Here is a 15,602-nt window from a genome sequence, read left to right on the forward strand (position 1 = left end):
ATCCAGGATAAAAATTTTGGTAATATGTATGTTCATGTAAAAACTTAATAAAATAAGCTTTCTGTCAATTTTTAGATTTACCTCCTGTTTTCCAGGGATATAGTTCTCAAATTACTTCAGTATGAAGCATCAACTAATGTGGCAGATAATAAGGGTTATTTTCCTATTCACTTGGCTGCTTGGAGAGGAGATGTAGATATTGTGAAGATTCTCATCCATCACGGACCATCACACTCCCGAGTGAATGAACAGGTGAAGTGTGATAAAAAATATTTGCGTACATCAACGGAAAAGAGCAGCAAATATTCTTTAGGTCTGACAAATTTATAGCCAAGTTAAAAAAACCCCTATTTTCCATTGTTTCAGTAATTTCTTCTCCAAGACTGATAAAATCTTCCATTATAAGCATATCAGATACCTTTATTATGGATGGGCACTGACCTAAAGAATATTAGATTTAAAAAGTATGGAAAAACCTTTTACTTGTTTTTGAAAAATTGTGTGAAGACATACTCTATGCATCTTTTAATTATGGATGTAAATTTGCATAAACTCTGCATCTTTTTTACTGTATTAAATATTAAAGTCCTGAAAACCTTTGAGATAAAATTAGCATCCTTGGTATATTTTAAGTGTACTGTAAATTAACAGATATGAAGAGATAAATGACAAACCAGATGGACTGCATCTATGCATGTGCAACAGAAAGGACACATATATACCAAGAAAAAATAATGAGAGTATTACAGTGAGTAAGGGCAGTATAAGTATGTTGCATTCTGTTGTCAGACATATGGCACACCTTCTCTTTTTATTCTGTATATTTTTATCTGGTCCATTCATAGGGCCAGCATTAAAAAGAAAAAGAAGGTGATTAAAATTTGACACCATCTATAGTAGGCTGAACTGTTTAAGGACTGGAAATAGGCTGTGAAGTACAAGTAGTAACCATAAAGCTATTGAATTTGCCAGGGTAATCAGGGAGTTATTGGAATGTAGAGGTGGGAGTCAGCTCTAGATTCAGATCTAAACTGTAATTGCCTACATTGCACCATTTGGTTCCACAGAGGTCTGGTCAGTGTAGTCACAGGAGCCAACAGGGTTATTCAGGTGACCAAAAGTAAGGCAGGATTCAATTGCCCAAACACAGGTCCTGGTAGAGTGGGTGCTGAACTCCAGGTGGGGTAACACCTGGTAACCTACAGCACCTCAAATGGTAAAGTGCAATCTGAGAAATGAGTTGTACTCTCAGTGCCTCTATTAGTGTGGCCAGTAGGCAAATGGTTAGAAAATAAGAAATGTGAGACGTACATTGCAAACACTTAACTAGTGTGAGATGCCTTGAATAATCTATTTGGTATCTGAGGTTATACAGTTAGCCATTTGAATACATACAATAACTATGATATGAATATCAAGTATTAGTGCAGGAAATATAGGAAAATAATGTAATAGAATATGCCCATGTGACAGTCTTCTGGGAAATCCTATAATACTCTGACTTATCCAAGAAAAAACATAAACCCCAAAATTTGTCATTCTGTGCTTTGAGTTACAGATTAGGAGTTTCTTCAACTTTCTCATTCTCATTAGCTATTTTATGTAGGATGAAACTAGTTGAATTGTAGGATTACCTTTTGTCAAGGAGAGAATTTTTTTCAGTTTTATTTATGCAACAAAACAAAAAGCAACCTTCTGATTTCGTGGTACCCATTTCTTGAAGAGATTGTATACTGACAGAAAACTGGAAGCTATGTAGGAACTTCAGAGAGGGGGATAGTGAAAAAGATATTTTAGTGAGATCAGAAAGAGAAATGTAAATTCAAACCTACTTCTCCCCAGTCTCACATATACATCCAGACTTCTAGAATATTCTTGAACTTGATTAGATGTGCTGTCTCTGGTTTGATCACTGGAGCAAATAAGCAGGGATACATCTGATTATATACCCCAATGACTCAAACAGATCATCCTGCCATCTATTAATTTTACCCAAAAACTTTATAATAGAAAATTCATGAGCGATCCTCATAAGAAATGTTACACCTTAAGTCTTTTAAGGGAATCTTGATCATATTAAACTTTGAAGTCAAGCATACAGAGTTTTTCTGACCTTGTAAATTCCTTGGTATTCCACTGTGGACAATGGCCAGCTTTAGTATGTGGACTACTTTGCTGGCACCTACTTTCCCCTGCTAATTAGCGCTCTGCGCAGGAGAATACTATCTGTATCAAGAAAAGAGGGAAATGCCATCTTGATATAGAGCCACCTCCACCCACATGTCCTCAAATAACACCTAAGTGGCATCCTCCCTCTAATACCTGTTGTACATTCTTATGAGCCTGTAGGCTTCTGAGGCTTTTGCTTATTTACAGATAGGCTTTATAAGGCAGGTGACTCTTCATAGCTCTCATAACTTCTCTCACATCTGTGGAACTGAAGCTACAGCTTATAAGAAATCCTGGCCTATTTTTCTTCCTTCCTTTTTCTTCTGAAAGTTGGAGAGAAGGATAGCCATTTTTCATGACACTTTCTCACCACAGCAAATACTGTACTCAAGTCAGTCTTTTTTTCTCCTGGTTGGTTGTTTTGTTTGTTTTAAGGATCACATTAAAAGCGTAATTGTTTTCAGTTTGAGAAAATAATTTTTTTCATGATTTAAAATTAATTGCAACCAATTTGTAATAAATGTTTTCTTTTCCTCTACCTTCCTAAAATTCTGTGTAAATGAAACTCTTCTAAAAACTTAAGTGAAAGTAATGAACAGCAAATGAAGTAAATGACAAGCTCATGATGGTATAATGTATATTACATGAAATAATGAATTTAATATGGTATACTGTAAATTGATTGAACTGCATTCTACACTTCTAAATTGCAGTTAAGTAGCATCATAGGATCATATCGAGCCATATCCAGCATCTAAAGCTCTGAATGCCCCCTACTGTTCCTATTACATAAAATTGGAAAAAACCAGTAAAGAGTCAAACAGTTAAAGGACAATTATTTTGTGGGGGTTGTGGAATATAGACTGGCAACTACACAAAGAACATGGTTACAGCATAACAATTATGTAAGAAGAATTCTGTCACTGTTTAATACAGGATTCTTAATTGACAGGTATGTTGTATTTTTTAAATTACAAAATATGGTGAAATTACAAAAATATACGTGTTTAACTTCATTGATGAAGACTTAAAATTATGTAAATTATCAATTGAATTAATTTCAAATATGTAGTATGAGATCAAGACTTGTTATTAAATAATACCAGGTAAAACAGTCAAACTACTTACATGTTTATTTATATAAGGACATCTGGATAGCACAAAGATTTATTATGGCAATTCTCATCATAAATTAACATAACTGATAACAAATCCTAATCTATGAAAAATGGTTAATAAATAACAGCCACATACAGGTCAATAGGTAGTGGTTTTTTGCAGGAAAAAAAAGATGAGTGACATCAGGAATAAACATAAAGCTCAAAGTATGATTTTAGTATATATATATGTACGGAAAATGAATAGTGAAAAATTTACCAGAAAAAATGTGAATGGTTCTGAAATTTCTTGGTAATGTTCTCTCTTTTTCTTTATGCACATAGCATGTCTTTTATCTTAAATTGATGTATTCAGTGTACTGTAGAATTTACTGGTGCATCAAATTGTAATGGTCACAGAAACCACTCCCATTTCTTTAATATTGTTTGACACTTCTGAAATATGAAGGAGAAAAGTTCAAGATGCATTCATAATATGTAAATACCTAACATCTAACTTATTGACTGACTTCTTCAAAACATCAAAATGAAGCACAGACATTATGCGCTTCTCCCAGTGACACCTCAAGGACTTCCAGGAGTACAATTAATTTCCAAAATAGCCTGCAAAACCAATATTTTTCAAGTTCTGCATTTGATTTTACCCCTTCCCCTAAAATTAGAGACTACGTGGATGAATTTCGATTTCCCTTGCAACTCTTACTCTACTTTATTCAGAAGACAAAATATGCAGGAGCCATCTTTTTGATTTGAGCCAATTGCAGAAATAAATTGGAAGAAAAATTTTTTCGTCGTAGTCAACTAGATTACTGTTTTATACAATGTTTACATAAGTAAAGGTGAATTTCAATTGAAAGTCAGTAGATTTGATTTTGATTCCCACTGAGTACTTTGCAGGCAAACTTCCTTTATTTTTTCAGAATGATTAACTTATTGGTGGAACTTCTCAGGAAACTGTCTTCCTGATTTAATACATATGGTAAGACCATCCTGACATCATTCCTCTCTCTGTCTTGGATATATTGTTTCTTTTTTTTTCTCCTCTGTTTAATTATTTAGTCATTAAAGCCTTATTTTTGTATTTTTTCCCTCTCTAGTTGACTATTCTTGAGTATACTGAGTATACGGTTAGATGTTTTCAAAGTCTCCCATTGTTCTACCCTTCTTTAACTTTAACTGAAGTGCTTGTTTTGTAACTGAGAAAACAGCAAAAAGCTTTTCATAACAAATGTCTCATTTAGTTACTTGACATTGGGCTTATGTGACAAAGAAATGGCTCCATGATTTAGGAAGTCTTCCTTTTCAAGTTCATCATCAAAATGCATTGATAATAAAGAAGTTGAACATTCTTTGGGAAGGTCTGTTAAATCACTACTCGAGTCATTATTGGTTGTACAGTACTTGCATGGACTTTAGGAGCTTTAAAACTTGCTTGACAAAAATATCATACTACACAGCTATACAACAGAAGTCCTAAATTTACCCACAGTTTAATAGAGGCTTCACAAGGGCCTATATAATATTCATGATAGCCATTCATTCTCTTGATATGTCCTGTACTACTTCACTATCAGACTGCCAAGCTACAAAAGCTGTCTCTATAATGTATTTGCTAATCTGTCCTCTAATGAATAGACCTCAAGATCTGTTCTACATTTGGCAGTGGCATGCATTCTTAGTAGCTAAATTTGTAGTACAACCTGCAATACTGATGAGATGCAGTGCTGCAAAGGCACAATTCAGCCACACAAGCATGAGTTCTGGCTGCATGTGGAAGAGAATGGATTCAGAGAAGGACTACAAAATGTCAGGATCATGCCCACAAAGAGACCCATGTAACAAATAAGGAAGAAGAAAATTTAAAAAATATTAAAAGCTGAATCATAGAATGGTTTCCTTATTTCTGAAAGAGGTCCACTGGGCCATAAGAGTAGCCGCTTGGTTAAAATATTATTAATTGTGAATATTAGAGACTTCTGTTTTATATGTGTTTGCATAATGTTTTACTCTTTTTATCTTACATTTTGTATGTCTTCACTTGTTTTGATTTCTTAATTTTTTTGTTCTTAGAATCACTCATTCGTAGGGTCTATCTTGTAGTTTCTAACATGTAATGAAGCATCTGAAATTCCTTCAAGAATTCTAATCTTTTTCTTCAGCACTATGTATTATTTAGCGCTTGGATATCAGATTTGAAGCTCTAATTACAGAATGGTAACTTGCATTTACACATTTTATAGCAGATTAACTGCTCACTGCAGTGGCTGTTAACACATAAACTTTCTGTATTCCAGGAGCAGTTGTTTACACTTGGGACTGAAAATATAGGCAGTAGTACTAAATTATTAGTAATTTCTTCAAGAATATTTTTTCACATCTTTCATATATTGCTTCAAAATAGTGTGTTACTTTAGAAATATGAAGACAAACTACCTACCTACTACTACTACAAATCAATAGATTTACACCTGAGTTAGCTTTGACCGTACAAAAGACCTATCAGAACTAATAGCATTTGTGGGAGCAGGGAAATCACATCATTTCAGTTGTTAAAATAAATATCTTCATATGTTGGAGGTTTTTTTCAATTATTATTCTTACAGTATGTCTTCTTTAAAAAAATTTCTTAAGGAGGAAACTCATAAGGCTGACAGACATTCATGGCCATCTTTCCCTGAGGGGTGAGAAGACGAACATAGTTTCTTCCAGTCCAGGAAATACACATTAGAGCCTCCATTATCTTAGGGGTCTCTCTGGGAATGCTGAACCAATTGTGTCTCTCTAGTCTTTCCTAAATTTGAAGATGGCAGACTCTGTCAAAACCTACATAAAACCTCTCTCCTCCCTCCTCAGAAAAACCTCATGATTCCAAGGTGATTTATATAAGTAGTACTAAATTGTCAAAGCAGATAAATTTAGAGGGCAGTTAAACAAGTTTTAATTTACTCTTTGAAAGTTAAAAATCATTCTGTCTTTGATTAATTTACATTTTGAAGAGGGAAGGATGTTTTATTAGAGTTCTAATTAGGTAACACCTCTCAGCTCTGATGACACAATATATACAATGCCTGTTCTGACTGCATATATGTAGGTAATTTAATTATCATGTTTGCCCAGACTGGATTCTTCTGCTTTATTTCTCTGATACCTAGTACTTTATAATTTTGTATCAGTTGGTCATTAAGTGAAATATAGGTTTAATTTGGCAAATACAAACCATAGAAAAATGTTCAACAATGTATATTTGAAAATAGTAACATTTTGTTACCTCTGTGCACCATGCTGTTTTAAAATATACTTTTCTGTAAATATGCCCTTGCATGAAAATTCAGCTGGATATTCTTTATCTAGAGGGAGCAAATTTCAGTTGGCTACTCAGCAACAGTGATATCTATCACCACATTTTGAGAAAAGGACCATAGCAAATTTAATTTTTATGTCTCTTTAAACATTTAATCAGAATACTTTTAAGCTACAATATTGGATCATTGGCATAAGATTCCTAAGACTTTAAGTAATATCCATAAATTCTTGAAAAAAATTCAAACATGAGCAGATATTGGACAGATAGTTACAGTTGTAAGCATGTATTTTGCTATTCACCTCACAGAATATGAATATACTTATACATCTAATTTCTTTGTGTAACTATTTCCATTGGATATATAGAGTAACTGTAGGCAAAAATAACCATAATTGGCCATTTTATGTGCAGTTATCTGATTTTCATACTTAATTGTACACGAAGTTAGGCTGCGATTGCCTATTCCTCTATCTGTCCATGAAGTATTGAAAACCTAAAAATAGATTTTAATAAACTGTACCTGTGATTTGTGGGTATACCACTGTACATAAGAAAATTGCTTTACCTAGTCCTGTGTAAAGGATACATTAGAAGTCATTAGAGCACAAAAAGCTTATCACAGGTGGTTGATAGATCATTGCAACCATGTAGTATTGTGATGTCTTTTAATCTGAATTTATGGTCTACGTAATAAGGAAAGAGCACATGGTGGTCTGAATAATGCACAATGATTCAAATACTTACTATTCATCAAGCTATATCTGCCAATGGAAGCTTCTCACTTTCTACCTGGCTTTTCTCCAGCCTATGTCTTGCAGTTTAGAAGGAAACACATTCCGGTCTCTCGGATTTTGTGTGGTGGTGCAGACGCCAGAAGAGTTTAACTGCAACACTGTTTTACCTAAACGTATTTATCTGTCTCTTCTGTTTCCCAAGTTCATCTGAGTCACTTTAAATTACAAGAAGAGATGAAAATGACAGCAATGAAGTTAAAACCCCAAACCCAAGCATTAAGTTCTTGGTTATAGAGTTAGAAACACCGTAACCAAAAAGAAAAGTTTTTCCCCTTTCCATCTTTCTAGTTTGTACTGCGCAGGATGGATATTCTTTTGCTCGCTGGCTTATGAGTAAGAGTCCAAAGCCTCATTTCTCTAAATCTCTCACTGTTTTTGTCTTTCAAAAAGACAATTTTTTTTCCTGTTTTTAGTTCCCTGTCCTCTGAACTTTCTTCAGTTGTTTCCTTGAGAGATAGAACTATGGATTCAGATTTATCACTTCTCCTTTCTTTAGAATTACATTTCTACCTTTCTTTAGTATCTTTTCTGAATTTACATTAATTTTTTATTTCTTTATATGACACGTTAGCTTATTGGCTTTCTACTTTTACAACATTTCATAAACTGTCATAACATTTTATAAATCATGTATCAGAAGAGACATTCGGAGTACATACTTTTAAAATTTATAGAGTCTAACCTATTTTAAGGCTATATAGAGATTATATATAATATATTAATAATATAGATGGCATATAGAATCTGGAGAGCTGTATAAATTATTTCCTTCCTCTTTGCCTGAAGTTATTTGTCTCTTTGGGATTGCAAGTATACAGACAGAACTGGAAGAAAACAATTAAAGAAGGTACTGCTTAGCCTCAATATTTATTATTAAATTTATTGAATAGTGTTTTGGGAAAGACTTGGAGGGCATTGCTTTATAAAGGAAAAACCTATTCAGTCCACAGCATACACATACTCATGTACCCTAAAAACACACACATATATCTCTCCCTGGAGCGCTGAGAAGACTTAACTGCTTAAGTGAGGTGTTAAGTCTTTCTACAGTTGCTATTTTGTATTCTTCCAAACTTTAATTGTTGTCTCAATAGTAGCTTTTTATAGTGATACATGAAATTAACTTGTGCCTGATATATTTTCATTGCACAGTTTTTCTCCATAATTCACTTATCTAGTAACAAACTGCTATGGTACAAAACCAGCAAAAATGAGAAGAGAGACTTCAGTGTCAGAGCGTTTCTAAGAGAAGGACTCATATGATTTCAGGAATAGTTGAATCAAGGAGTGTTACAGATTTTGGTGTATCATGAGCCTACAAGGTTTTTGGGAGCACATTGTTAAAAATGGATTGGGAGCAATGTGGACACATAGGGACCTGGTCTTCTTGAGAGCCACAAAGCTGAAGTAATAATATATTATTAGTAAAATTTTAGTGGAGTAATTTTGAAGCATTTAACATACATTACCATACATTATATTAGAAACCCTGCTTCTGTAGTGATCTCATGGAAGCTGAACAGTTCTATTATATGATTAAACATGAATTTCTGAAGCTTTTATTTTGCTTTAACAGAACAATGAAAATGAAACAGCACTGCATTGTGCAGCTCAGTATGGTCATTCAGAAGTTGTTGCTGTTCTGTTGGAAGAGCTGACAGACCCTACAATAAGGAACAACAAACTGGAAACACCTCTGGATCTGGCAGCACTTTATGGACGTCTACGTGTTGTAAAAATGATCATTAAAGCATATCCAAACCTGATGAACTGTAATACAAGAAAACACACTCCTTTGCATCTTGCTGCACGTAATGGCCACAAAGCTGTCGTACAGGTGCTTCTGGAGGCTGGAATGGATGTCAGCTGCCAAGTTAGTGTGTAATTTCTTTCTTCTTCCTTTCCTACTTTCTTCCTTTCCTTCCTTTCCTTTATCATTAGAATATGATTCAAATGAAATAACTTCTTACTTTTTTCTTTAAAATAGACTTGCATTTACTTTGTTAGAAATGCTGCAAGGTGAAATACAATACAGATTTATTTTTTACATTGCAAATGATGTGTTCAAAGGGGTAACTCAAGAAAGATGCATGTCTTCAAAGCTGAGTGCATATATTTATATTGTCTTGAGACATGTAGATACACAAATCATATCAACTGTTCATGTAGGTGTATATAACTATATTTTCTACAACAGTGGCTGTAATGATACCAAACTGATTTGCCAAAGCTATGGCCTTTCATGGTCATAGCAATCTGAAACAGTGCTTGACTGAGAACTCCTTTTCCTAAGGTTATTAGGTTCCATGCTAAACCCAAAGTTACTAGGTAATAACCATTTTGATTTTCTGCATTTCTAACTTGTTGTCTAAATCTGAAAGAAAATTCTATAGCAATACACTCTTACAGCTACTGACTCCAAGCTGTTAGGTGCTTGGTGCATCTAGTTCTATGCACAATAAGTTATAATAATGTAAAAGGGGTAACTATAAATAAAATAGACATAGTTTGGAACAGCTACAAGGTACAGCAGCAGTAAATTTTATGTTCAGTTCTTTCTACTGGAAAGTGTCCAAGCCCTTTAACAAGAGAGGACTAGATTCTGTTATGTGTGACGTGTTGCTTCAATCTTATGATTTCACTTGATTTAATTGACGACACTATATTTCTGTTTAAAGTGTATTTTATCTTCAGATTTAAAGTAGCTTTCTTGGTGTGTATATATATATATCTATATACAAAAATATACTTTGAATTAAGGTTGTTTCAGGTTTATATCTATGTTCAGATAAACAAACAAACTAAACAATTACATCTAGTTTAGAGTCACATCCAGACATTCTCACCAGTTAATAAATCTTGGGAACTTTGCCTAAACTTTGACTAAATTTTATATCCACTTTAAGCTTTATGTGCATTTAATCAAACACCTTTGTACATAAAATTCCCTTTCATATAGAAAGATTGCACCTGGATTCCATGTATTTTCATTTCTGAATTCTTCCATCAAGGTGCTGTTTTTCAGCTTTTGAGAAAAAGAATGTGAAGTGGGGAAGAAAAAATAGTCTAAAAAAAAGAAAAAACAAAGAACAAAGCAAACCATAAAATATTAGCATATTTTAAGATTAAAAATGGATATTCTTAAGTGCCTTGCAGATGAGATGTGGTAAAATTGTTTTACAACTTTTATTCTCTCTAGTTTGTTTTGAGTTGGCGTTGTTGCTTGCTTCAAACTATTTTAAACTGAAACACTTTCCTGTGGTTTGCCTACTTGTGTATTTGCCTACCATTATACTTTCAATTTAATTTGATTTTGATTTTCTTTACTAGAAAGAGATACACTCGCAAAGGTTAATACAAGCAGCTTTTTTTTTTTATCTGACTTTTACTACATCTTCAGTAATTTAGAAAAGGTTAATGCTACAGAACTCTCAAATGCATGTTTCTGAATGTACAATTTCTATCTCTAGCAAATGAGGAAAAATTCAGAAAGTGATGCCTGAATTGATATTTAAAACAGAATAATTGAAGAAAAATAATCTCTGTCATGGCAACTTACAGACTGATGGTTGCATGAGGGCAAAATATTATGCAATGCTTTTATGAAATGTGTTCTTTCTCTTATGTAATCTAGATAATTTTAGCACTACTGTGAATTCTCCTAAGCCATTTTTATTTGTAGTTATACCAAAAGTTTTTCATTGGCCTTTAAAAAATACAGTGGCTGCAATTTTTTTTTACAATCTTCTTTTAAGAAATAACAGATTCTTTTAGTAATGGTGATATGTTTGGCATCTACACTAAAATTACAGGGCTTACTTGGTTTATTTATTTATTTTTATTCTAATTGCTTTTAAGGAATTTATGTTCTTGGGTTTTTTTCGTAGTTATTTAGAGGCAGGGCAGTTATTTTATTTTATTTTGTTTTATTTTTTGCACTCGGTTGTCTTGTTTCTTCTATGTTTGTCCTCCTTGCCATAAGGAAATATCACTTATTTATTTTCTCACTGGTGTACATATTCTCTATCAATATGTTCCTTTTCATTCAGCATCTTAGCATATTGACAATTTGGCTCTGTACATATTGTTGACTTATTACTTCTATAGCCTCTGAAAAATTCTGTTGATGATTACTGGCAGGTAATTAAACTGAGCAGAACATGCAATGAACCTGTTACTTAAAACTGAACTCGACTTTTGTTATTAATTAAATTGATCTGCATCACTTATTGGGAAAAAATAATATACAAAGTAACATCTTATGTGGTAAATAAAATTGTACACAGTTTATACACGTTAAATAAATTCAGTTTATCACCAGTAGAGAGCTCTCAGAATGTTGAGAGATGATTATAGAAGTAGCCTGTCTCCTATCACTCTGTAATTGTAAAGATATATTTATTTAAATGGGAAGTTTACTTTAGCCATGTTATCTTTCTCTTCTGTACTCCCTGAGCACTTTTAATATTAACAAATACTTGGGCTAATAAAAGACAGCATTTAATTTTTGAATAAATTAATCACACATTTTATTCACTTCCCAGGTCTATCCAATATCCTGCAATCTGAAATTATTTAGAATTGGGCAAATCTGCTTCATCTCTTTATGTTTTGAAGTTTTCATTTAAATTGAAACACTTGAAAAATACAGAGGTTTTGGGTGAGTGATAGATTTTGGGCCCTTAGTAAAATAAGGTACTGCACAGTTTCAGTCTGTTTCATGCAATAGTAGTTTAATAATTGTAAATACCTTAAAAACTGGTCCCCTTCTGCTTATCCAACTTTCATCTATCCCTATCTGCCTTCCCTGTCTGTTACAGTAAGGATGGCAATTTCCACTGTTTATCACTGTAGTTCTCTTGCAGAAAGCTGTGCCCCTTCTTCCTTTTTGATGTCACTATGTATGGAGGATATTCTGTGAATCAGTTTGCAAAGCCACCATTCTGTCTTTCAGGTTCTGTCTGAAATCAGTATCAAAACTATAGCAAACTGCCTATAAATAAGGACTAAACAAGTGGCCTTAATTAAAAGCTTTTGCATATTTGCATGATTAAAAAAAATTAATTTGTCATTACTGAAACCCTCAATGCTTCTATATGAGCAAATTATATGCAAAGTTGATTTATGTATCCTAGTGTTCCTGCTGACAATGTCCTTCTGTGCTTGCTTGCTTTGTGTGTCCAGCTGCGACATTGTACCTGTATTTGGCTGTAAGCTACTTGGGGCAGGTACTGTTTTGTTATACGCTTAGCACAATTTGTGCTCCAGTTCTCTGTAATTCATATACAGAAAACTTATGGCAGGTAATCAATATGTAAGCCATTGATGCAAACTCAAGCAGACTTTAGCTCAGTGTATTCATGGAAAAATGCCATCATTTTTTGTATTATCAACGGGAAAGAATTTCCAAATATAATGGTAGTGTTCACTTTGCCAGAAACATAAGATCCAAGCCAGTGAAAGCTTCAGGAAGTAAAGCAGTGAGTATTGTGCATAAATCTTAAGCTCGCTTGCTGTAGTATAGAAGAGTATGTTAGTGCACAAGTATGTCATTGTAAGTGAAAAAGACCTACCTAAAAGTTCTATCACATTTGAAATAATATATAGAAATTATTTGCAACTATATTTTTTAATCCTCATGATTTGTGTAATGCTCTGCTGCACAAGAAGAGAACATTCCAAACTACTTCTGCCTTCAAGTAGTAAGCCGCATGTACATTTACAAAGAGAGATATATCTACTCAGCCAGTCCTCAGAATTTCTCATGGCCCTGTTCATCCTGAGGCTCAGCATTTTCTCTATGTTAAAACGGAGTTTGGTAACTGAACTCTCTCTGGTAACAGGGACATTTCTGCCTTCTGGATAGTTTTTGGGTCAAGGGATCTGATTCAGTTGTTAGTTATTAACTATTACCGTGAAATCCTGCCTAGGGCTTTTAAGATTTATGTCAGCATTCATCTTTGTGACATCTTATACAGGATTACGCATCTGCATCTTAAAAGTATGCTTTCAATCTCCATATTCTCAGACTGATTTTAGTTCAATTTCATGGTAATATTTTCCCTCTTGTTCAGAGAATCACCTTTAGAGCATACAGATCATTGCACTGCTTATATGGTGTGCCTTTTGAATTCCTCTTTTGAGTAGACTGTTTGTAATATGTATCTCATTTCCGGGATATGACATTCATTAGCATTGTCTGAAAGCTCAGTTGTAAGGCATAGGCTGCCCCAGAATGCAAGGCAGTGCAGAATGCCTGTAAAGCATTTGAGGATTGTGTTCAGATATGACAGGAAATATCACGGTAGAATAGACCAAGAAGCAAGAAAGTATATAAGGAAAAAACCTGGCAGTTGGCTTTGGATTCCTCTCCCAACACTATGGATTACGTATGTAGAGGTGGCTTAAGGTTTTATACTCCTTTATGCATAGCAGAGCTTTTAGTTCATTGTTACAGAGCTGTCTTCTGGCTTTCAAGTTAGATTTGTTTGCCTTAGACATCTACAGGAAATTTCCTCTTCTCATGTTCGTTTTCATTCCATTTCTTTTGAGATATGTGCTTTCATCAAGGAAAATATTGCTTACCTTTCCTCCAGTGGGGAATTTTGATTTAGAAAGGACTGCTGCCAGTGACAATTATCATATCAGGATCTTTTCCACCCTTTAACTGAGTAGTCTAAGCATAGATCCTCTTCCTGATCCTCAAAGCTGTTGATTTAGCATTCCAGAACATTGATCTTTCTCACTCTCAGATCATGCTACAGCAATGGATTCTAGATAGCTGTTTTCATTAAAGTATGCCCACTTCTTCCATTAAAAAAGGTTCCTTATTAGTACAGAATGACCTCTGCAATTTTAGTCAAGGTGCAGCTGGTTTCCATCTCTGCAGTTCATCCTCACAGAACTAAAATTTAGTGCTAAGGCCTTCTGTAACAATTGAACCTCTGTGGATTTCATTGTTGGTGTATACATCGCTAATTATTATCCCTGGCAGAATCACAGAATGGTTGAGGTTGGAAGGGAACTCTGGAAGTCTTCTATGCCAACCCACCCTGTCCAAGCAGAATCCCATGGAATAAGTTGCCCAGGACCACGTCCAAGCAACTTTTGAGTAGAGGATTGAAACTCTACAGCCTTCCTGAACAACCTGTACCAGGTTCAGTCACCTGCATAGCAAAAGAAATGTTTCCTTGCGTTCAAACAGAACCTACTGTGTGTCAGTTTTTCCCCATTATCTATTCTGTCACTGGACGTGCCCAAGCCTGACTCCCTCCCTGCAGATATTTGTACACATTGATGAGGTCCTTCTATAAGCTTTCATTTGTCTAGGCTAAAAAGTCCCAACTTTCTAAACCTTTCCTCATAAAAGAGGTGTTCCAGTCTCTAAATCATTTTAGTGACTCTCTCTAGTAGCTCCGCATCTATCTTGTACTGGAGTGCCTGGAACTGGACAGAGTATTTCAGGTGTGGACTCAAGTGGTGAACAGGAGGGAAGGTCTCCTCCCTTGACCTGCTGTCAACACTCCTCCTTGATGACAGGGAACTCTACAGGTCCAACTAAAAGTCTTGAGGTTTATTTATACCCAGTAAGTGACTGTTCCAAAGGAAATGCCATATCACACACAGAGAATAATAGGCTGTGTCAAAGTATTTTTCGAGATTGCTGATGTCAAGCCTCTTTTTGTAATTGGAACTATTTAGTTCAATGACTTTTCTGAGAACTGTTGTTATTCTCATAAATCTCTGAGCTGCACTTAAGTCTCTGTGTGTACCTTTGTGGTTACACTGTCATTGCAGTTAGCTCATGTTGAAGTTGACTGCAGTAACTGGAAACATCCTGTAGATATTGTTTGAGTAAAGGATTCTGAAACTGTGTCTAAGTATATCTTAATATTTAGTCTTCTTGTTCAGAATAAGCCTGTAAATGTTCATCTGGACTGCTTCTGAAAATGGAAAGATTAGAAATTGTTTTGAGAGGTGTGTTTCATATGTTCATTCTCTACTGACTTCCTTCTCCTCTGTTATACTGTCACTAGACCTGATGCACGGGATGTAGATATCACTGGGCATCCTCTACTTGTTATGTCCATGTACTAAGTGTGAGGAAAGATAATAAGTGAGCCTTCCTATTATGGACCGAGGAAACACTTCTCAGGCTCAGTTGGTAGGGCATGTATACCCTTACAGTGTGCTCACACCTTATCTCAGGATCTCTGA

The 15,602-nt window shown here is 34.5% G+C and overlaps 1 protein-coding gene across 1 annotated transcript in view; it reads left to right on the forward strand.

Annotated features, from left to right (window-relative positions):
- Positions 1–15,602, forward strand: part of LOC113997404 (ankyrin repeat and sterile alpha motif domain-containing protein 1B-like) — a gene marked incomplete at its 3' end in the record, with an annotated part of 224,260 nt that overhangs the window by 44,276 nt on the left and 164,382 nt on the right. Inside the window, exons 3-4 of the mRNA XM_027739205.2 lie at positions 96–252; positions 8,962–9,258. Of these exons, the coding sequence (XP_027595006.2) occupies positions 96–252; positions 8,962–9,258 (454 nt within the window). The remainder of the gene's footprint in view (positions 1–95; positions 253–8,961; positions 9,259–15,602) is intronic.

The sequence above is a fragment of the Pipra filicauda genome, unplaced genomic scaffold (genome assembly GCF_003945595.2).
Source record: "Pipra filicauda isolate LSUMZ 115617 unplaced genomic scaffold, ASM394559v2 scaffold334_size1588553_pilon, whole genome shotgun sequence".
In the NCBI taxonomy this organism is placed as follows: Eukaryota; Metazoa; Chordata; class Aves; order Passeriformes; family Pipridae; genus Pipra; species Pipra filicauda.